At 42.9% G+C, this 24,346-nt stretch overlaps 2 protein-coding genes across 2 annotated transcripts; both read right to left on the bottom strand.

Annotated features, from left to right (window-relative positions):
• Positions 1 to 19,321: 19,321 nt before the first annotated feature.
• LOC125522925 lies at positions 19,322 to 19,889 on the bottom strand. The gene has a single exon (XM_048687965.1). The coding sequence runs from the start codon at positions 19,786 to 19,788 to the stop codon at positions 19,558 to 19,560; it is 231 nt and encodes a 76-aa protein (XP_048543922.1). The 5' UTR covers positions 19,789 to 19,889; the 3' UTR covers positions 19,322 to 19,557.
• A 3,279-nt stretch (positions 19,890 to 23,168) lies between these two features.
• On the bottom strand, positions 23,169 to 23,930 carry LOC125522677. Its single transcript, XM_048687719.1, has one exon. It carries the CDS (start codon positions 23,822 to 23,824, stop codon positions 23,576 to 23,578), a length of 249 nt encoding a protein of 82 aa, XP_048543676.1. The 5' UTR covers positions 23,825 to 23,930; the 3' UTR covers positions 23,169 to 23,575.
• Positions 23,931 to 24,346: the final 416 nt, after the last annotated feature.

Consider the following 24,346-nt stretch of genomic DNA (forward strand, 5'->3'; position numbering starts at 1 on the left):
CAGTTGCCAAGGGGAGTGCCCATACTCATGTGATTATGTCTCCTTCTTTGTTGTCGGTGTAATATTCTTGGTGATGATTCCCCTCAGGATGCGGTTCTCCTCATCGAGCTTATTGACTTGCTATTTGAGGTCCATTATTTCCTTACGAAGCTTTCCTATGATAGCTAAAGCTCCTTGCACCCAAGGGTGTTGCATAGCTGCGGGAGAACAAGTGACACTCCTCTTCATATTTTCATAAGAAAGAAATTTAACATTAGAAGGGATAACCGAGTTTGGAATAGCTGAGCTCTGTAGTTCCCCCATCGTGAACCCAGCTCGGAGGCGAGAGGTGACTTCTTGATCCTCCATGGCATCTACTCTCTTTATGTCAGCCTCCATCTCTTCCTCCGTTGCTGGCCCAAAGTGGTCAGCGTCGCTGTTTGCCCTTGGTTTCGGTGCCGGATTAGATACCCGACTCTCCCTGATTGACTCTTGAGAAGACATCTTACTCTAATCTGCAGTAGAAATAGCTCGAAAACAAAAACAGAGGAAATTTGCGTGATACGAGAGTCAAAACCTTCGGGAGAATATATAATGAATTTTTACCGACCAAAATACGTATCGTGCAAGAAAACGGAGTCCGGAGGGCACACGAGGTGCTCACGAGGTAGGGGGCGCGCCCAGGGGGTAGGGCGCGCCCACCACCCTCGTGGGGGCCCTTGTGTCCTTCCCGGACTGCTACTTATTTTTCTATTTTTCTAAATATTCCAAAATGGAGAAATATTGCCTTAAAATTGTTTTGGAGTCGGTTTACTTACCATATCACATACCTATTCCTTTTCGGAGTCTGAAACGTTCTGGAAAGTGTCTCTTATGTATTCCTCCAGGGTTACGGTTTCAATAATATTGGTTTCCACATTTATGGGATTACCTGAGATATAATGTTTAATTCTTTGACCGTTTACCACCTTCGGATTTGTGCCCTCGAAGTTGTTGATTTTTATGGCAACGGAACGATAGACCTCTTCGATAACATAGGGGCCTTCCCATTTAGAGAGAAGTTTTCCTGCAAAAAATCTTAAATGAGAGTTGTATAGCAATACATAATCACCTACATTAAAATCACGCTTTTGTATCCTTTTGTCATGCCATCTTTTAACCTTTTCTTTAAACAACTTGGCATTTTCATAAGCTTGGGTTCCCCATTCATCAAGTGAGCTAATATCAAATAACCTCTTCTCACCGGCAAGTTTAAAATCATAGTTGAGCTCTTTAATAGCCCAATATGCCTTATGTTCTAGTTAGAGAGGTAAGTGTCATGCTTTTCCATAAACCATTTTATATGGAGACATACCCATAGGATTTTTGTATGCAGTTCTATAAGCCCATAATGCATCATCAAGTTTCTTGGACCAATTCTTTCTAGACCTATTAACAGTCTTTTGCAAAATTAATTTGAGCTCTCTATTGCTCAACTCTACTTGACCACTAGACTGTGGGTGATAAGGAGATGCAATTCTATGATTAACATCATATTTAGCAAGCATTTTACGGAAAGCACCATGAATAAAGTGTGAACCACCATCAATCATTAAATATCTAGGGACTCCAAACCTGGAAAAATAACTTCTTTAAGCATTTTAATAGAAGTGTTGTGATCAGCACTACTAGTTGGAATAGCTTCTACCCACTTAGTAATGTAATCAACAGCAACTAGAATATGTGTGTATCCATTAGAGGCAGGAAAAGGTCCCATATAATCAAAGCCCCAAACATCAAACGGTTCAATAACAAGATAATAATTCATAGGCATTTCTTGACATCTACTAATATTACCAATTCTTTGACATTCATCACAAGACAAGACAAACTCACGGGCATCCTTGAAGAGAGTAGGCCAATAAAAACCAGATTGCAATACCTTATGTGCAGTTCTATCTCCAGCGTGGTGTCCTCCATAAGACTCGGAGTGACACTTGCGTAGGATCTGTTCCTGTTCATGGTCAAGTACACAACATCTCATAACACCATCTACTCCTTCTTTATAAAGATGTGGGTCATCCCAAAAGTAATGTCTTAAATCATAGAAAAACTTTTTCTTTTGTTGGTATGTGATGCTAGGTGGTATAAATTTAGCAACAATATAATTAGCATAATCAGCATACCATGGAGTACTACGAGAAGTACTTATAACATTTAATTGTTCATGAGGAAAGCTATCATTAATAGGTAGTGGGACATCAAGAATATTTTCTAACCTAGACAAGTTGTCTGCAACGGGGTTCTCAGCTCCCTTTCTATCAACAATATGCAAATCAAATTCTTGTAGCAAGAGAACCCATCTAATAAGTCTAGGTTTAGCATATTTTTTCCATAAGATGTTTAATAGCAGCATGATCAGTTTGAATAGTTACTTTAGAATCAACAATATAAGATCTGAACTTATCACAAGCAAATACAACTGCTAAAAGCTCTTTTTCAGTAGTAGCATAATTTCTTTGAGCATTGTCTAGAGTCTCACTAGCATAATGAATAACATTTAATTTCTTATCAACTCTTTGCCCTAGAACAACACCTACAGCATAATCACTAGCATCACACATAATTTCAAAGGGTAGGTTCCAATCAGGTGGCTGAACAACAGGTGCAGAGACCAATGCTTTCTTAGTCGCGACCCGACCCGAATGGATCAAGCGCTCTGTGCTCAGGTGTCATCCCTGGATCAGTAATGCTGACACCACACAGTACATCGAAGGATTTATAGCAGAGTGGCAATCACACACTTATTACATCGTTGTCTCAAAGAGAACTTATTACAATAAAAATGGCTTAAGGCCATCTAGGGTCGATAACAGCGGAAGAGTTGGAAGATAAATGGGTCCATCAACTCCAGCGGCATCACTGAGTATAGAACCACGACCTAAAACACCTCAATCGTCGTCTGAAAAAGTTGCTGCCCAAAAACGGGTCAGCACATGGAATATGCTGGCAATGTAACACATAGAGAGTAATGGAATGAAACAGCTATACTATATGCATATATGGCTGGTGGAAAGTTCTATGGTTACAGTTTTGCGTAAAGCCAGTTTTTCCCTACTGAAAAGGAATAAATTTATTTAACTATCAAGGTGGTTGTGAAACATTGAGAATGGTTGACAGCATTCTCAATCCCAATTAAAAGTAATTAAAACCCAACAACATTAATTAGAAGTAACATGTTGAGATTCATAAAGATATTCAAGTACTAGATACTCAAATTGTCCATAACCGGGGACACGGCTAATCATGATTAGTTTGTACACTCTGCAGAGGTTTGCGCACTTTTCCCCACAAGACTCGATCGCCTCCGTTTGTTTTCTCGCACTACATGGTGTTTGAGAAGACGGATGACCGAGACATAGTCTTTCAGAAGCGCTAGCACCTTACGATGGAGTAGACAGTACCACCTATAACCCCTACATCTGCCAGTCTACCCCTATAAGAGTTCGCACGACTTAGTCAACTATGCCAGAGCCCATAATGGCTTGTGGCTGCACACGTAAGTTTCTAGCATGAAAGATCTTATGATCCCTTTGAGCCTGGGTGGTGGTCCAAAAAAAACAGGCAAGTCCTGATAGACATCAGGTGCCTCAATCCACCCAGATGTGTGTTAGGTTGCCACCTTAGATAAACCATTAAAATTAATAAACTCACATCTATCATGGATATCACTCACCCAATCCACGTCTACTAGCATCGCATGCCATAATAATAAGCAAACGTAGAAGTAACTCCCAAAGGTTTCATAATAATACAGGTGATAGGTACTACCTCATCTACTTCCCATCCCACAGTTTAATTAGATCCTAATCATGCAATGTGAGAGGATTGATCTAATGCAATAAAACATGGGTTGCAGAAAAGGTATGATCAAAGTGTTACTTGCCTTGCTGATGATCCGCGAGACCTAGGGTTTCGAAGTAACAGGCGGCGCAATCCGGGTGATCTATCGCAGACAAACAACAAGCATACAATAAGTACTCATTTAATGCACAGGTAAAACTCGAACAAGAGAACGAACCAGGTAGTTCAACTTAAGAACTCCGGTTGCAAAGAAAGAACGAACCGAACAAACGACGGAAAAACAAACGGCGGAAGAAAACAACTCGGTTCTAGCAAGTTGAATCTAGGTCAAATTTTACCATAGCAAAAGCTTGTTTAAGTTGATTAGACGGAACGGCGGTTTCGAGACGAAACTCCAGGCGCTTGAATCACCTGATTCCGATAAACGAGCGAGAAGAAAGACTAGAAAGAAGATCGGATCTGAGATCGCGATCGCGGAATAAATCCGACAGAAAGAAAAGAAGAACGGTTGAACGAACGGACATTCGTTAACCTAGAAGAATCCGGTGATCACGTTCTTTAGGACGAACGATCCGGCGAACGATCCAAGGCAACTAAATCAGAAAACAAAACGAATCCGATCTAGGGTTTCAGAAAAGAAAACCGAACGAAAAACCGATCTAGAAAACCGGAACGGTTTAGAGAAGAACCGGAAAGAAAACGAATCGGAAGAGAAGAAAAGAATCGGAATGATTAGAAGAAAACGATCCGAGGAAAAGAGACGCGGGGCAACCTCGGCGAGGTCTCGGCGAACGGGGCTCCGGCGGCGGCGTAGGGCGGCAGCGGCGTGGGCAAGGTGCGGCGCGGGTGAGGCGGCGGCGTGGGTGAGGGGCGCGGGGTGGGGCTGCGGTGGAGGGCTTGGGTTTTGGTTTGATGATTTAGAGGGGGGGGTGTTGGGGTATTTATATTGGGGAGGGGTGAGGAGACTTGGGGTAGGGGACAAGGAATTAGACTAGGAATAGGAAAAAGAGTCCTAGAAGAAAAACGAAACAAGGGAAAGAGCTAGCCTAGAATCCTAAAAGGATCCGGCTAAAAGCAAGAGGTGAGGCGGCGGCCTCCTGCCTTGCCTGGCGCTGCGCGCGGCTGGGGGCTGGGGCGCCGGCCGGCTGGCTGGGCCTTTGGCCCGGCTGGCCTGGCTTTTTTTCTAAAACGGTTACGCGCGCAGAAAAACAAAGAAAAGAAAATCTAAACGCGCTCCAAAAATTTTAAAGTAAATTTTCCCCGACTCCTAAAAATGAGCCGAACAAAATGAACTTTTCTCCGGGCCTAAAATGCAATTTTCGAAAACGCGCATTTTTCCCTATCCAAATAAAATGCAAATAAAACTCCGGCAAAACCAAAACTTGGTCTATTTATTAAATCTTCATTTTTCCTAAATTTGGGAAAGTCATATTATTCCCTCTCTCATACATTTTGACACCGGAAAAATAATTGAAGATAAAATAAATAAATGAAATGATCCTCTTTTCAAATTTGAGAAAACTCTCAAATATGAAAATAACGAAATCTCCAACTCTCTCCGTGGGTCCTTGAGTTGCGTGAAATTTCTAGGATCAACCAAAATGCAAGAAAATATGATATGCATGATGATCTAGTGTATAACATTCCAAATTGAAAATTTGGGATGTTACAAACCTACCCCCCTTAAGATGAATCTCGCCCTCGAGATTCGGGTTGGCTAGAAAATAGGTGAGGGTGGTCCTTGAGCAAATCTTCTTCTCTCTCCCAGGTGGCTTCATCCTCTGAGTGGTGGTTCCACTGAACTTTGCAAAACTTGATAACCTTGCTGCGAGTAACTCTACTGGCATAATCGAGAATCTTGACTGGCTTCTCCTCATACGTTAAGTCATCCTTCAACTGAATCGCTTCGAGTGGCACGGTATCTCTTAGCGGTATCTCTGCCATCTCGGCATGACACTTCTTCAGCTGAGAAACATGGAATACATCATGAACTTCTGACAGTCCCTCTGGTAATTCCAACTTATAAGCGACTTCTCCCATACGTTTCAAGATCTTAAGCGGCCCAACGAAACGCGGTGCTAACTTTCCCTTAACTCCAAAGCGCTTAATTCCTCGAAGTGGGGATACTCGGAGATAAACTCTGTCTCCGGTTTCGTAAACTGTCTCCTTGCATTTTGAATCTGCATAGCTCTTCTGCCTGGACTGGGCTACCTTGAGCCTATCGTGAATCAACTTAACTTTCCGTTCAGACTCCTTAATCAAATCTGGTCCAAAGAATTGACGGTCTCCAACTTCATCCCATGACAACGGTGTCCTGCACCTCCTTCCGTATAAAGCTTCGAAAGGTGCCATCTTCAAACTGGTTTAGTAGCTATTATTGTAAGAGAACTCTGCATATGGCAAATTATCGTCCCAACTAGATCCATAATCTAGTGCACAAGCTCTCAGCATATCTTCCAAAATCTGATTGACTCTCTCGGTCTGTCCATCTGTCTGCGGATGAAAAGCTGTGCTGAACTCTAGTCTGGTTCCTAAAGTTTCATGCAACTGATTCCAAAACTTTGAGGTAAATTGGGTTCCTCTATCTGATACGATTCTCCTCGGAACTCCATGCAAACAAATGATCCTAGTCATGTATATCTTTGCCAACTTAGCACTGGTGTAAGTGGTCTTTACAAAGATCGCTGGACAGAAAACTGAACTAATACCTATCTTCTCGCGCACAAGCTCCCAGTAGAGCTTGGCATAGGGACACCTCCAAAAAGGTGTAGAATTGTTTCTTCTCGCCCACATGCTAAGCAGAATATACCAGGTTTTATATGACGCCTATGTAACTCTACACCCACCGCCAATCTATTCTTTAGCGTCCTCCAACAGTGAACTTTTGCCTTCCCATGGACATTCGTGCACCAAAGCTAATTCCATCCAGCATGCATGGCCGCCGATGAAGAACATTCTATGGCCCCCAAGCTCAACTCCTTGATCTTCATCTCTAGATGATATGCCGATCAGACAGTGAATTGACAATTCTTCGTGTAAATCCATGATAGCATATCGTCTCTTCCCAGCCCTCCGGTAGCAATTTGACTTATGTCTGCAACATCACTATCATGGAACACACGCTGCAAGGTTGGAAGATCCCAATTCTTCCCTGAGTAGTCTACAAGATCATCAGCGTGATTAATATTTTGTGCATCTTTTGCTCAAATCGGCCTCATCATCACCTCTCTAGGAATCCAGTTATTCGTCCACACCTTGATTTTGGATCCATCACCAACACGCCAAACTAGTCCTTCTTTTAGCAGTAGGCCTCCATGAATGATGCTCTTCCATGTAGTGGATGCACTCCTTGGGGCCGGTACCTCTATGAAATCACACATGGGGTAGAGTCTTGCTTTCAAAACACGAGCACACAAAGAAGTTGGGACATTAATGAGCCTCCCCCGCTTTTTTTGCAAGAAGAGGTTTGTTGAAAGCTTCCAAATCCCTAAAACCCATCCCTCCCACAGTATTGCTCTTGCACGTATTCTCCCATGCAACCCAATGCACCTTACGATTGCCATGTTATGCTCTCCACCAAAAGTTTGAAGAGATAGATGTTAGATTCCGGCACAATTTCTTGGTGAATTGAAATCAGCTCATAGCATATGTAGGGGTGGCTTGTAGGATAGATTTAACGTACACCACTATTCCTTTCTTAGAGATCACTTGACCCTTGCAACCAGACATTTTGGCACTAGATATTTCCCTGACATACTTAAAACAGCCCTCTTTTGACCACCCAACCACTGTTGGCAAACCAAGGTACCTCTCACTGAGAGCTTCGGAAGAAATATTAACAATTTGTTTCAAAGATTCCTTAGTGGTATCCACACAACCCCTTCCAAAAAATATAGAAGATTTCTGTAAATTGACTCTTTGACCAGAAGCCTCCTCATAAGTTAGCAGAATTTGAGTTATAATCCGCTTCTAGGAACACAATGATGTCATCCGCAAAAAACAAATGAGTAACATGAGGGTCGTCCCTCCCGAAATCAACTCCCCGAATCCTCTTATCCCATTGAGCCCTATTGAGAAGAGTAAAGAAACCTTCAACACAAAAAGGAACAAATAAGGGGATAGGGGGTTACCATGCCGTAGATATCGGGATGGAGAAAAGACTGATACGTCTCCAACATATCTATAATTTTTGATTGCTCCATGCTATATTATCTTCTATTTTGGACATTATTGGGCTTTATTATTCACTTTTATATTATTTTTGGGACTAACCTATTAACCGGATGCCCAGCACAGAATTGTTGTTTTTTGCCTATTTCAGAGTTTCGCGGAAAAAGAATATCAAACGGAATGAAACCTTCGGGAACGTGATTTTCGGAATGAACATGATCCGGGAGACTTGGACCCTACGTCAAGCAACCAACAGGGAAGCCACGAGGTAGGGGGCGCGCCTACCCCCCCCCCCCCCCCCCCCCCCCCCCCCCCCCCCCCCCCCCCCCCCCCCCCCCCCCCCCCCCCAGGCGTGCCCTCCACCCTCATGGGCCCCCTGTTGCTCCACCGACGTACTCCTTCCTCCTATATATACCTAAGTACCCCCAAACGATCAGAGACAGAGCCAAAGATGAAGATAAAGATGAAGATCATGAATTCTATGCTTTGTGTGATCCACCTTTATAATAGCGTGTTCTCCTAGTTTCCATGATAATAAAGATGAAGATCTAAAAGTTATTGATGTGTCCCCTATTAAATCTTTGTTTTGCAATATGAATCTTGATAATGATGGGACTGAATATGATCCACCTTTACCTATAAGGTGTTCCAAAAATTCGGAGTTTTTAGATATTGATGCTAAATTTGATAAAAGTGGGATTGAAGAGATCAAAACTCTAGATGTTAATGAACCTACTATTTTGGATTTCAAGGAATTTAATTATGATAGCTACTCTTTGATAGATTGTATTTCGTTGTTGCAATCCATGCTAAATTCTCCCCATGCTTATAGTCAAAATAAAGCTTTTACCAAACATATCATTGATGCTTTGATGCAATCTTATGAAGAAAAACTTGAGTTGGAAGTTTCTATCCCTAGAAAACTTCATGATGAGTGGGAACCAACTATTAAAATTAAAATTAAAGATCATGAATTCTATGCTTTGTGTGATTTAGGTGCTAGTGTTTCCATAATTCCAAATACTTTGTGTGATTTGTTAGGTTTCCGTGATTTTGATGATTGCTCTTTAAACTTGCACCTTGCGGATTCCACTATTAAGAAACCTATGGGAAGAATTAATGATCTTATTATTGTTGCAAATAGGAACTATGTGCCCGTAGATTTTATTGTTCTTGATATAGATTGCAATCCTTCATGTCCTATTATTCTTGGTAGACCTTTCCTTAGAACGATTGGTGCAATTATTGATATGAAGGAAGGAAATATTAGATTCCAATTTCCGTTAAGGAAAGGCATGGAACACGTTCCTAGAAAGAAAATTAAATTACCTTATGAATCTATTATGAGAGCCACTTATGGATTGCCTACCAAAGATGGCAATACCTGGATCTATCCTTGCTTTTATGCCTAGCTAGGGGCGTTAAACGATAGCGCTTGTTCGGAGGCAACCCAATTTTATTTTTATTCCTTGCTTTTTGCTCCTGTTTAGTAATAAATAATTTATCTAGCCTCTGTTTTGGTTGTGTTTTTGTGTGTTTAATTAGTGTTTGTGCCAAGTAGAACCGTTGGGAAGACTTGGCGAAAGAATTGTTAATCTTGCTGTAAAAAATAGAAACTTTAGTGCTCACGAGAACTGCTGCCATTTTTATTTGTAAAGTTCTATTTAGTTAATTTTTTTTGAAGATTATTAATAGATAAATTCCTCACGTCCAGAAATTTATTTTAGAATTTTGGGGTTCCAGATCTTGCGCTAGCTATAGATTACTACAGACTGTTCTGTTTTTGATAGATTCTGTTTTTGTGTGTTGTTTGCTTATTTTGATGAATCTATGGCTAGTAAAAGAGTTTATAAACCATAGAGAAGTTGGAATACAGTAGGTTTAACACTAATATAAATAAATAGTGAGTTCATTACAATACCTTGAAGTGGTCTTTTGTTTTCTTTCGCTAACGGAGCTCACGAGATTTTCTACTTTAAGTTTTGTGTTGTGAAGTTTTCAAGTTTTGGGTAAGGATTTGATGGATTATGGAACAAGGAGTGGCAAGAGCCTAAGCTTGGGGATGCCCATGTCACCCCCAAGATAATCTAAGGATACCAAAAAGGCAAAGCTTGGGGATGCCCCGGAAGGCATCCCCTCTTTCGTCTACTTCCATCGGTAACTTTACTTGGAGCTATATTTTCATTCACCACATGATATGTGTTTTGCTTGGAGCGTCTTGTATGATTTGAGTCTTTGCTTTTTAGTTTGCCACAATCATCTTTTCTGTACACACCTTTTGAGAGAGACACACATGATTCAAAAATTATTAGAATACTCTATGTGCTTCACTTATATCTTTTGAGTTATATAGTTTTGCTCTAGTATTTCACTTATATCTTTTAGAGCACGGTGGTGGATTTGTTTTATAGAAACTATTGATCTCTCATGCTTCACTTAGATTATTTTGAGAGTCTTAAATAGCATGGTAATTTGCTTAAATAATCCTAATATGCTAGGTATTCAAGATTAGTAAAAACTTTCTTATGAGTGTTTTGAATACTAAGAGAAGTTTGATGCTTGATGATTGTTTTGAGATATGGAGGTAGTGATATTAAAGTTGTGCTAGTTGAGTAGTTGTGAATTTGAGAAATAGTTGTGTTGAAGTTTGCAAGTCCCGTAGCATGCACGTATGGTAAACGTTATGTAACAAATTTGAAACATGAGGTGTTCTTTGATTGTCCTCCTTATGAATGGCGGTCGGGGACGAGCGATGGTCTTTTCCTACCAATCTATCCCCCTAGGAGCATGTGTGTAGTGCTTGGTTTTTGATGACTTGTAGATTTTTGTAATAAGTATGTGAGTTCTTTATGACTAATGTTGAGTCCATGGATTATACGCACTCTCAGCTTTCTATCATTGCTAGCATCTTCGGTACCGTGCATTGCCCTTTCTCACATTGAGAATTGCTGCAAACTTCGCCGGTGCATCCAAACCCCGTGATATGATACGCTCTTTCACACATAAACCTCCTTATATCTTCCTCAAAACAGCCACCATACCTACCTATTATGGCATTTCCATTCCGAGATATATTGCCATGCAACTTTCCACCATCCCGTTTATCATGACACGTTCATCATTGTCATATTGTTTAGCATGATCATGTAGTTGACATAGTATTTGTGGCAAAGCCACCGTTCATAATTCTTTCATACATGTCACTCTTGGTTCATTGCATATCCCGGTACACCGCCGGAGGCATTCATATAGAGGCATACCTTGTTCTAGTATCGAGTTGTAATCATTGAGTTATAAATAAATAGAAGTGTGATGATCATCATTTAATAGAGCATTGTCCCAATAAAAAAGAGAAAGGCCAAAAAAAGAAGAAGGCCAAAAAAAGGAAATGACTAGGGACAATGCTACTATCCTTTTTCCACACTTGTGCTTCAAAGTAGCACCATGATCTTCATGATAGAGAGTCTCTTGTTTTGTCGCTTTCATATACTAGTGGGAATTTTTTTCATTATAGAACTTGGCTTGTATATTCCAACAATGGGCCTCCTCAAGTGCCCTAGGTCTTCGTAAGCAAGCAAGTTGGATGCACACCCACTAGTTTCTTTTGTTGAGATTTCATACATTTATAGCTCTAGTGCATCTGTTGCATGGCAATCCCTACTCCTTGCATTAACATCAATCGATGGGCATCTCCATAGCTCATTGATTAGCCTCGTTGATGTGAGACTTTCTCCTTTTTGTCTTCTCCACATAACCCCCATCATTATACTCTATTCCACCCATAGTGCTATATACATGGCTCACGCTTATGTATTGCGTGAAGGTTTATAAAGTTTGAGATTACTAAAGTATGAAACAATTGCTTGGCTTGTCATCGGGGTTGTGCATGATGAAAGCATTCTTGTGTGACGAAAATGGAGCATGACTAAACTATATGATTTTGTAGGGATGAACTTTCTTTGGCCATGTTATTTTGAGAAGACATAATTGCTTGGTTAGTATGCTTGAAGTATTATTATTTCTATGTCAATATTAAACGTTTATCTTGAATCTTTTGGATCTGAGTATTCATGCCACAATTAAGAAGAATTACATTGAAATTATGCCTAGTAGCATTCCACATCAAAAATTTTGTTTTTATCATTTACCTACTCGAGGACGAGCAGGAATTAAGCTTGGGGATGCTTGATACGTCTCCAACGTATCTATAATTTTTGATTGCTCCATGCTATATTATCTTCTGTTTTGGACATTATTGGGCTTTATTATACACTTTTATATTATTTTTGGGACTAACCTATTAACCAGAGGCCCAGCCCAGAATTGCTGTTTTTTGCCTATTTCAGAGTTTCGCATAAAAAGAATATCAAACAGAGTCCAAACGGAATGAAACCTTCGGGAACGTGATTTTCGGAACAATATCTCAATACAAAGTTCTCCCCCTCTCTTGTGGAGATCTATTCGATGTAATCTTCTTTTGCGCTGTGTTTGTTGAGACCGATGAATTGTGGGTTTATGATCAAGTTTATCTATGAACAATATTTGAATCTTCTGTGAATTCTTTTATGTATGATTGGTTATCTTTGCAAGTCTCTTCGAATTATCAGTTTGGTTTGGCCTACTAGATTGATCTTTCTTGCAATGGGAGAAGTGCTTAGCTTTGGGTTCAATCTTGCGGTGTCCTTTCCCAGTGACAGTAGGGGCAACAAGGCACATATTGTATTGTTGCCATCGAGGATAACAAGATGGGGTTTATATCATATTGCATGAGTTTATCCCTCTACATCATGTCATCTTGCTTAAAGCGTTATCTGTTCTTATGAACTTAATACTCTAGATGCATGCTGGATAGCGGTCGATGTGTGGAGTAATAGTAGTAGATGCAGGCAGGAGTCGGTCTACTTGTCTCGGACGTGATGCCTATATACATTGATCATACCTAGATATTCTCATAACTATGCTCAATCCTGTCAATTGCTCAATAGTAATTTGTTAACCCTCCGTAAAATACTTATGCTCTTGAGAGAAGCTACTAGTGAAACCTATGACCCCCGGGTCTATCTTCCATCATATTAATCTTCCAACACTTAGTTATTTTCATTGCCTTCTATTTTATTTTGCATCTTTATCATAAAAATACCAAAAATATTATCTTATCATATCTATCAGATCTCACTCTCGTAAGTGACCGTGTAGGGATTGACAACCCCTTATCGCGTTGGTTGCGAGGATTTATTTGTTTTGTGTAGGTGCGAGGGACTCACACATAGCCTCCTACTGGATTGATACCTTGGTTCTCAAAAACTGAGGGAAATACTTACGCTACTTTGCTGCATCACCCTTTCCTCTTCAAGGGAAAACCAACGTAGTGCTCAAGAGGTAGCAAAAACATCTGACACTCCATTATTAAGCCGAACAGAGAGCTTGACAGAATTAACACAGTTCATAATCATCTCAATCCACCTCCTCGACAAGCCCAATTTAGACATCATAGATTCTAGAAAAGCCCATTGTACCCAGTCATATGCCTTTGTCATATCCAGTTTTACTGCACATAGGCACATTTTCCGTTTCCTCTATCTGATGGAATGTATACACCCATAAGAGATAAGGACACTATCCTTGATCAGCGGTCCTGGCACAAAAGCACTTTGCTTCTCAGAGATAAGAATTGGCAAGACGTCATTAAACCGGTTAGCCAAAACTTTAGCCGCTATCTCAAAACTTTTGAACACTATGTGACTTAATTTATTAATTTACAACAGGTTTGAAGATACTAAAACAAATTATTAATTTACAACAGGTTTGAAGGTACAAAAAAACACCGCTAACAAATCGACATCGCAAAAAATAGACATCATATGGCTGTGTGCATCACACAATGCAGAGGCCAAGTGTTTCGACCTCCTTTTCAAAAAGGAAAGCAAATAGACATCGTAAAGAAAGGTTGACCAAGTAAAACCAAAAGTTGCATCAAAGATCGTTAAAGTTGACAGCTCTACATCACGAATAATTTGTCATGTCTAACTCCTTCTTTTACGTCTCAACGTTCCAACTAGCCTGCGGTGAAGAAACAAACAACACAAAACCAAATTTGCACAACCTAGACTAATTGAGAAGTGTAAAGAGCCTACGGTATTGAACAGATTATGACCGATGAGACACCCTAAGTGAAGCATCGTCTATTAGATGACACGTTCTTTGTACAACGGAGGCGCTTGCTCGACCTTAAACTAAGGCCCTTGACAATTTAGAACTACAAGTTCGAAGCAAAAACAAAAAAAGGTTCGATACAAGGTCGTAAATGATCGGAAATAGTGACACGACACCTATGAGAAAAGGTGAAGGAGACCACAATGATCCTCGGTTCTCCCATGGATAACTATCTGTAGCCCACCTAGACGCACGACTGGCTCCCGTAGCCGTTGTTGGCCTACGATGAGGTGGCCCATAGGGCATAACATTTCTAAAGTGCATGTTATTGATAAGTCGATCCTGTCTAGGCTGATCTGTTGTCGTCCCAACAGTCTCTAGAGCTGCAGAAGCCTGACAATTTTGTACACAAGGTCAGTCGGATGTTTGAAAACACACCCTCTGTAACTGCTTTGTTACGAGTTGTCCATAACGCCCAAGCTATATATAGCCGCCAAGTCAGACCAATGTAAACGTCTATCGCAGCCTAAGGGTCCTGGATAAGTTGATGGAAATTGGTGAACCCTACTTATTAAAGGAGCACCCCATGGCCTCAATAATAAAACTCCAAACAAATATTGCAACGATACAATAGAAGAGAATATTTTTACATTTTTTGTCCTCTCTACACCATACAAATTTTCCGTCTCCCGAGCCATGTCTTTTGAGGACTCCCCGCTATGGATTCAGTTCTTGGCCACTTGCCACAAAATATCTTAATTTCTGCAGGGATCCGAGCTTTCCATATACCCATCACCTTGCATCGGTGCACAGTTTTAAAATTTTCTTTGTATAAGAATCCCGTGGAAAACACCCCAGAGGGTTCCAACTTCCACGAAGGTATATTCCTCCCCGATGAGAACCTTGTATTGGTTACCTCACTTTGAAGATGATGTCATTCATATGTCTCTGATTGGCCAAGTGAATGCCTAAAACTCAGAATCCGCCAATTATCCACCCCAAAGACCCATCAATAAGGCATCAGGGTTGCCCATGATGGAAAGCGGGCGTGTGTATTAATCGCGGAGTGGCTCATCACTAATTCACTGATCAAGCCAAAATTTGGCCAATTGCCCATTAAGCACCGTGAATTTATTCCCCAACCTAAGGAGAGGTTGAATTTCCCCACTGCCCTCGCATACTGTGTTGTTTTGATGTTCAAGCTAATCTCAAGCCCGCCCTGGGAAAGTTTTATTCATAAAGATCTGTTGCCAAAGTCCCCATGGCCTGACGGGATTTTCCATGCCCACTTAACAATAAAGCACCAATTCATTATCTTATTAATGATCAACCCAAGACCGTCAACCTCTTCAGGGGATCATAGGCCACTTAACCATGTGGTACTTTTATTTATCCATCTCGTCCCAGAAGAAATAGGATGACACTTTGTCTAAATTTTCATGAACCCCATCTTCCAAGAGGTAAAATCCCATTACGTACATAGAAATGTTGGTGAGGTGGTGGTTAATAAGCACAAGCCTCCCTCCTGAGACAAGGATCGTGCCTTGCCATGGCTCAACCCTACCGACCACCTTGCCCACTACCGGCTCAAATCCACAATTCTCAAGGCACAGTTAGAAATGGGCATGCCTAGGTATGCGATGAGAATGGACCATCTTGCAGTTCATCATCTGTGCATCCCTAAGTTGCCATTCAAGGTCATCCTTAGTGATAATAGCCACACTCTTTTAATTTATTAAGTCCTAACATGGACTCAAAGCACATGAGGAGGAACTTAAGATCAGTAATCCCAGTCAAAGAGTTTCGGATGAGGATTAGTGCATCATCTGCATATTATAGATGCGAGAGTGTTCCAACCACCACCATGGACGCAACTCCCTGAATATGACCCGCTTCTTTAGTGCAATCAAGCATTGCTGCCAAAGCATCAAAAACTATGTTGAATAGAAGGGGCGACCATAGGTCACCCTGTTGTACCCCCGCACATTCCTAAAGGACGGCCCAACCTCGCCTTTAATGTAACATGATGCTAGCATCCATGATTTATCATGAATATTTGTGTTTGTCATTACTACTTTGGAATATGCTACTAGTGAACATATGAGCTCCGGTCCAATTTCCTCCATAAGAAGCCTTCCAGACACATTTATAGATGCCTTTTTATTTCTAGTTATTATTTAGTTCAAAATATATAAATACTTCCAAACACATTATCTGCTCATAACTTGTTGCAACTAGCAAGATTAGTGCGACTGTGGGTTCTTAATTTGTTTTGCAGTTCTTGTCTCTGTTTTTTTTTTGAAACAATGAGCATGCCTCGTCGACTTCCATTAAAGAAACTGCCAATATTTCACAAGGATAAGAAAGAGGCGATAAGAATTAAAACAGAGGGAGCCAAATAGGTACCACACAGGGCCCTGCCACCTCAAAAGAATGATACTAGAAAGCGAGATATGTTTCCAAAAGCGAGACTCAAACTGAAATGTAGCATCACGACAACTGAAACCAGATCCACAAAGGCTAGTACAACAAGCATACAAGAAAGGGATGAAAAAGGAGAAACAAGCAGTGTTATCTCTATGGATTGATACTTGGTTCCTCAATTGAGGGAAGGTTACCACTTGTTGTAAACCTCTACACTTTGAGGCCTAACAATTGTTGCCTAGTGATAGTTCATTTGAGTAGCAGCATGTTGTCGAAGAGACAAGAGCACGATGACTGTGGCACTCACTGTTGCATCTCGTGTGGTTCAAGGCCGAACTACACAACACATGTGCCCCGCCGCCATCGGGGCCCATTTTTTGCCAATGCCTAGATCAGGGAGTCACCATTGTCGTCATTGGGTCGAGCTCACGGAGGAAGCGCACACAGAGAGATGTCCAAGAAGACATTGTGGGGTTAGCATTGTTGAGGTTGATCTCGACTACCATCACAGGACCATAGATGGAGGTGGCAGCATCGACCATGGCTATCTAGAGCGAGGTGTTGGTGTTGGTCATAGCACGAAGGTGGCACATGGTGGAGAATTGAGGAATTAGTGGGGAAGTAGAGAAATGATTGGGGGGGAGGACTAAGGTGTTGCGCAATTTGGTGGGGGAGGATCATGATGGCTTAGGGTTAGTTTTTGGTAGGGGATTTTATATGAAATGGCAGGAAGGGTGCTCAAGTGGCCTCGTAAGTTATTAACAGATGGATTTTGGGTTTCTTAATTAGTTGTGGACAGGAGAGCGTGGTGAGGTAGTGGGTCGTCAATGGTATCGGCCATATTTAGCGCCTATCAATGGTGACTTTTTCTATTGAAACTCTGTCGTTATTATATTTACAAAAATGGTAAACTGGCCGATGACCCCTTCCCCCCCCCCCCTCCCAAAAAAATATCATATATATCGAAAAGATTCATCCCCACTAACTTATTTTCTCAACATGCAAGCATGCCACCTCACCATACAATCATGCGTGGGAAAAGACTCACTACACCATTCAACCATGCATGGGAAAAGATCCACTACACCATTCATGCGAAAAAATCCATTGAATTGTTCTACTTATATTCAACAACTATTGTTACCACTACACATAATCAAATATAATAAGCCCTTTGTATTTTGTATTTTTATTCTCATGTTATTAACCCAAATTTTCATCAACCAATTCCCGCAATAAGGCGTGGGTTATCCTCTAGTTTTCACTGGTTAAGGATATAGATTCACTGGTTAAGGATCTATATCCATAGGTCTAGGATTTTTCTTATATTGATTTATTTATCACTTACAGGTGATCGGCTGCCCCTATGTGGTTAGCAGTATTACTGATGGGTTTCCGTGCTCATTAGTGATGAGAGCAAAGAATAGTCACGTCGTAGAGAATCTACTCCCCGATAGAACCATGCCAACCTCTCACATGAGAAGTTGGATCATACATTAACATGAATCATGTTTCAACGATACTTTTCTTTGTCTTCATATTTCAGTGAGACTAATTACCCCGAGACGCGTCACGCCGGTGAAGCCTCTCGTCCAAGTCTTTGGCAACCGGGCGGCATGGACACGTTGAGGACTTGGGGCATCAGTTTTTAGCGAACAAACTCTTTTGAAATGTTGAGAAAATCCACGCTATGTCGCCAAATAAAGTTGTTCCGTACATCACTGGCTAAAGGAAGACCGGGGGTGCTGCCGGCCACCGACGAGAAAGATGAGCAGTGAGAGCATCTTCAACCACGTTTCTTTAATTTAACCTCTCAAACGTTCGCGGACGTGCTCGGTCAGTGATCGGGCATGTCCGTTTTAAGCCTTTATTTATTCGTGCGTACAGCTACTCTTTTTTTTTTTATATGTCCGGTCACGTGCGTGTGATTGGTGGAGATGAAAAGAGAGGGAAAGAAAAGAATGAATAAAGAAATAGAAAAAAATGGTTCGGGGTGGGGACGTGTCCTACGTGACGGACTGACCGGGTGCGCCTGGGGTGTCCGCAAGCCCTTATATCCTCCCTATATTTGAGATGCATATGAGGGTTCACGGACAATCCGAACGTGTAGGGATGATATGAGGGGTCCAATTAGGTCAATTTTTTACTATTTTTTACTTTTCTTTTTTGTTCAGTCAGTGATTCCTATGTCCGTCCAATTAATTTGAAAAGTCCGGCTGTAGATGCTTTAATGGCCACAGCGAGGCCGGCAGGCAGCTACGGTGAACTGAGGTCACGTTGACGCCGGTGAGGCGTCCAGCAGAGCTCGAACTGGCCCAGTTGAGCACCGCCTAGGAGGACTTTCGTTCGCCGCCAGTCAAACAAAGCCGAGAAGGACAAAACGGAAGCCCAACCAGCTGCGTACCAAGAAACGGCTGAGCCTACCATGGCCTCACACGTGGGGTCATGACACGTTCTGCCTCTTGGCCGCATGAGGCAACGGGTGACGCATGCGAATGTCAGCTTCCACTTCCAGGCATCCATTTGTCTAAAAAAAAAAAATACTTCCACGCATGCATACGTAGCAAAATACACAGAATTTTTCTTGGTCAAGATTTGAGAACTTATGAGGAAGTAGACTAGAGTGTCAATTCAATTCATAAACAAAGGTTGATTCTCAAAAAGAAAAATCATAAACAAAGGTTTACATATGTAATGTAAATACAAATGTATTGCTGATGCTTCTGCAGCTTGCCTATGTTTTACAGTTTTATTCAGACAGAATCCTACGTAATATATGTGTGTATTTCCTTTTGTATGTAGTATGTACAAAGTGCCAACTAGCGTAGACGTACGCGTGGGCAAAAATCACCAACAAACCAAGCAACGAATCCAATCCTACAGTCGATCACCAGAATCTACCACCGGGGTCGCCAAAAACACGTTGGAACTTCAAACACGAGAGGACGTACGCACGCCGGCCGAGCTGCGGCGCTCGGCCTCGGCCATCTACGGCGGGCAGTGGACGTTTGGGCTGTTGGTGCCGCACGACGGGCCCGGCCCGCCCAGCTGCTGCATGTACAGCCGGCGGAGCGCCTGGACCACGGCCGGCAGCGGGGTCCCTCCGGCGGCCGCCCAGTCCGCGCCCCCCAGCGGCCGCGCCTCGCCGAGCACCGCCAGCAGCACGAGCGCCGCCACGATCACCGGCAGAGCGAGCCTCATCCTCCGCACGGCGGCCATGTCGTCAACCTTAGCTTTCTTCTAACCCTCCTCCTCTTTGCAACAAGTGTGTACGACTTGGACGCTGGGTCTAGGCAATGTGTGCAGGCAACTTTGTATGCTACGAGGTAGCTATATGGCCTATGGAATGGGTCGCGGGAGCCTATATATAATGCGCGCAGGAGAGGCGATCGACGAAGTTGCATGCCAGTTGCGTGCGGCGACTTGGTGTTTCGCGTTCGCGCGCAAGTTTGAAAAGTCAGTGGACGCGTAGGCGCGCGACCCGTCGATCGATCGATCGATATGGCGTCGTAGAATTCCATCAAAACGGTCCGTGTATACTCTTCTTCTTCGCACAATAGCTAGATGTAAGTCCCCTGAATTTAGAATTTAGGTCAATTGATTTCGCGTGAAGGAAGGAAGAGTTAGACGGAAGGAAGAAGCTCGCCGGAAAATGCTACCTCATTATTTATCTTAGGGGTGTGGGGGTAATATAAGTTCATCGGAAAAAATTGGCCATTATCGGGCTAGAAGGATGGTCGGAGACGACGGCAACGGCGGTGGGAGGCAGTTGAGGAGAGGGCGGGGAGGCGAGCCTGGCGTGCAAGCGCCGCCGGTCGTGGGCGTGATGGCCGGCGGTTCGTCTGGTGGTACGTTCGGCTGGGGAAAGAAGAGCTGAAGAAAGAAGGGTTGTGTACCATTAGAGCATCTCCAACAGACGCCGAACGCGCCGCGCGTAAAAAACAGTTATAGCGCGCGCCCATCGCCTGATTTGACGCGCTAAAATGCAGCGCGCGCGTCACTCCAGCAGCGCGTAAAAATGCAGCGCGCGCGACACGTATGGATGTGAGGGTGGGAGGTGCGAGCGAGCGCGCGGAAGCGGTCGCAGCAAATATGCGGCGCGCGATTGCGTTTTGGTCCGCGCGCTGGACTACATATGCCGCGCGCGCTGTTTTCGCGCGCCCGCTGAAGCAACTATTCCGATTGCGCGCGCGCTAAAATAGAGGATTTTACGGCGCGCTAAAATAGAGAATTTTGCGGCGCGGCGCTAGTTTAGCGCGTCTGTTGGAGATGCTCTTAGATTTGCATTTAACGTCCCAAACGAATCGACTCACCCTAGTTTCATTTTTCTATCGACTTACCTGTAGCCACGCCCTCTTCTTTAGTGACTTGGCAATATTAGAACGGTGGGCATCGCGAGCGCTATATCTCGCCTATATCAAGATAAATATCTTGCTAACATATTCTAAAATCAACAGTGATTAGCCTTTTTTTGCGGGGAAAAAAGAAATTCATTAATTAAGTGGCAGCCATGTCTGCATTACATAGATCCGGAACCTCGTCCGGCCCAGAATGAAGCCACACCGCAGTGCGCTTCTTTATTCGACCAAAGTTCGCTAAAAAATGACTAACAGTATTTTGTTCACGCCTCACAAGCTTAACTAATTTCCTCCGTCTGTACCTACTAGGGCAGCCAATTGTTGTCGTTTCTTAGCAATTTGATCGACCGAAACACCACTCGTTTCTTTTGGATTTTTTCTTTTTTCCTTTCCTTTATTTTCTGTTTTTGGTTTTCTCTATTTGTTCATCGGTTTTCTTTATTTTTTTCATCGGGCTTCTTTGTTTCGTACATGGTTTTCATTGCGTTTTTTCTTTTCGTTTTTCTTCAATTCTTTTTGGGCTTTCACTAGCTTTTCTTTGTTTTTCCTTGGTTTTCGCCGTTTTTCTTTGTTTCTTTCTCTATTTTCATTTTTTGTACTGGTTTTCTTTGGGTTTTTTCTTTTCGTTTTTCTTTGATTCTTTTTGGGCTTTCACTAGCTTTTCTTTCTGTTTTTTTCTTTGTTTTTTCCTTGGCTTTCGCCATTTTCCTTTGTTTCTTTCTCTTTTTTTCATTCTTTTGTATTGGTTTTCTTTGGTTTTATTTTTTTCTTTCGTTCCCCTTGTTTCTTTTTGGTTTTCTTCATTTTTATTTCTTTCTCTTATTGGTTTCCATCGGTTGATCCTGTCCCTTTTCGTATAGAATAGGAACATTATTATACCCACTTAAAATTTTCCCTAAATAAGAAACATTTTTTATACACGTTGAACATTTTTTAAACACATGACTAACATTTTTTTCAAAGAAATATTTGTTATGTGAACTGTTTTTCATACACATTCTACATTTTTGTATATATCAGGAATATTTCTAATACATACATTTAACAATTTTGTATTACAATATTAACATTTTTAATACATATTTTTAAGTCTATTTCTTGCATACACATTGTACATTTTTTTATACATCATGAATATTATTTATATACATGTTTAATATATTTTTAATACATGATTAACATTTTTTACACAGTTTTTATGTCTAATGTTTTGTATAAACAATTGTACACTTTTTGTATCATCGGGAATATTTTTTAAATACGTTATTTCCATACAGATTGTACATTTTTATATACATCAGAAACATTTTTGTATACACATGTAACATTTTGAAGATACATGATTAGCATTTGTTTTCAATTCTATATGTGAAGTGATTTTTAAATGGATATATCTAAAAATATAAGCAAAATGAAAACAAAATAGTAAAACAAGAAAAGAAAAAAAGTGAGGAAAGAAAAGCTAGAGGCCTGTGGCCCGGGCTGGGCCGACCCATTCCGGGCGGCTGCTTGTAGCGAGGCTTCCTTATGTCTCGCTATACGCGAGACGAGGGCGCTCCGTGTGTCATGGCGCAGTAGCAAACTGCATGTGCGCACACACAGGAAAAAAAAACAATCTTGCTAGATACATAAAACCGATCTCACATCGAGGCATCTCTAATTGAATTCTCAGAAATTCGTTTGAGTCGGATTTTTTGCCCGCGCCATCCGTCCAGACGTGTAGAGGGAGTTTGAAGAATCCGGCTGTAGACGCTCTAAGTTGAAACACCGGCCGCCGACAGAAAGATGAGAATTGATGGCTGCGGTGAGGCCGGCAGCTGCTATCGTGGAACTGAGGCCATGCTGGCGTCCAGCGGGAGATCGAACTGGCCCGGGTGAGCACCGCCTACGACTTGTGTTCGCCGCCAGCCAAACAAGCCGAGAGAGAAGGACAAAATGGAGCCGAGGTGCCCAATTACTTCCGAGAAACGGTTGACGCCACCGTAGGCATACACGTGGCGTCGTGAAAAGTTCTGCCTTTTGGCCTCATGAGGCCACGAGTGACGCACGCGAATGTCAGCTTCCACTTCCACGCAAGTGCAATGAAGGTCTCTGTAAGAAGAAAAACACTTCCAGGCATGCGTGAACGGTGAACAGGTGACACGTTTTTGTTGATCCACGAACCCAAATCAGAGCACATAACTTTCTTTTTTTGTTTGAGTTAGAGTACATAACTGTGCTTTGTTAAGATTTGACAAATTATCACAAAGCATATATAATATGTATCACTTTATAGAGAAAGGTATATACATGTGTTGCTGGTACACTTTCGCAGCTTGCCTATGTTTTATTCAAAAACAAAAAGATCCTACCAAGTATACGAGTATGTTTTCTTCTGTACAAATCAACACCCGGCGAAAGCGAAAACCACGCGCGGGCAACGAAAAAATCTCCAAGAAACCAACCAACGAATTCAACCAATCAAACCATGTCGACCGCCGGCGGCTAGTCGGCCGGCCTAGCTAGCTAGGGAAAAAGAACATGCGCACACTGTGAGCCCGCCATCGCCGCCCGGGCTGGTCCGTCAAAAACAAGCTTGAACCCGAGAGAGGAGGGAGGGAGGGGGTGGTCGTGGAGGACGGCCGGGTCTCGCCGCCCGGCCTCGGCCTCTACGGCGGGCAGGGGACGTTGGGGCTGTTGGTGGTGCAGGAGGCGCCTGGCCCGCCCAGCCGCTGCGTGTACAGCCGCCGGAGAGCCTGGGCCATGGTCGCCGACGCGCCCGGCAGCGGGGTCCCTCCGGCGGCCGCCCAGTCGGCGCCGCCCAGCGGCCGCGCCGCCTCGCCGAGGACCGCCAGAAGCAGCAGCGCCGCCACGAGCACCGGCACGGCGAGCCTCATCGTCCTCCTCGCGACGGCCATCGATCCCGTCAACCTTGGCTTCCTTCTTCTCCCTTTAGAACAAGCTTGTAGGGGGCTGCACGACGCTGGGTTTTGGCAATGTCGTCGAGATGTAATTCTTCGACGAGGTGGTAGTAGCTTGGAATGAACGGGCGGCGCCTATATATAACGCGGGCAGGAGCGAGGAGGCGGTCGATGGAGCTAGCGAGGCGTGGAGACTAGGCAGGAAGTTGCATGCCGGTTACGTGCGGCGACCTGGCTTTCGCGCGTCCGTCCCGTTTGATGAAAAGTCAATGTGCGCGCGGCACGCAGGGCCGGCGAGCGCGCGCGGTCGGTATCGGGCATTCCCTCGTAGAATTCCATCGTCGAAACGAAAGCGATCCATTCTTCTTCTTCCTGCCCCGGCGGTGCGTTCGTGCGTGCGCGCGCGCATGGAGAGGTAGCAAACTGCGCGCGCACGAAAACACGTCGAAGGCACGAGCGTGCCGCACGTCTTGACCAGAGCATGCATGCATGGGAACAAATACATATTTTGAGTTGTAC

The sequence above is a fragment of the Triticum urartu genome, chromosome 7 (genome assembly GCF_003073215.2).
Source record: "Triticum urartu cultivar G1812 chromosome 7, Tu2.1, whole genome shotgun sequence".
NCBI lineage: Eukaryota > Viridiplantae > Streptophyta > Magnoliopsida > Poales > Poaceae > Triticum > Triticum urartu.

Coding starts and splice junctions, on each gene's coding strand:
- LOC125522925 (XM_048687965.1), bottom strand. CDS start 19,788: ATGGCCGCCGTGCGGAGGATGAGGCTCGCTCTGCCGGTGATCGTGGCG.
- LOC125522677 (XM_048687719.1), bottom strand. CDS start 23,824: ATGGCCGTCGCGAGGAGGACGATGAGGCTCGCCGTGCCGGTGCTCGTG.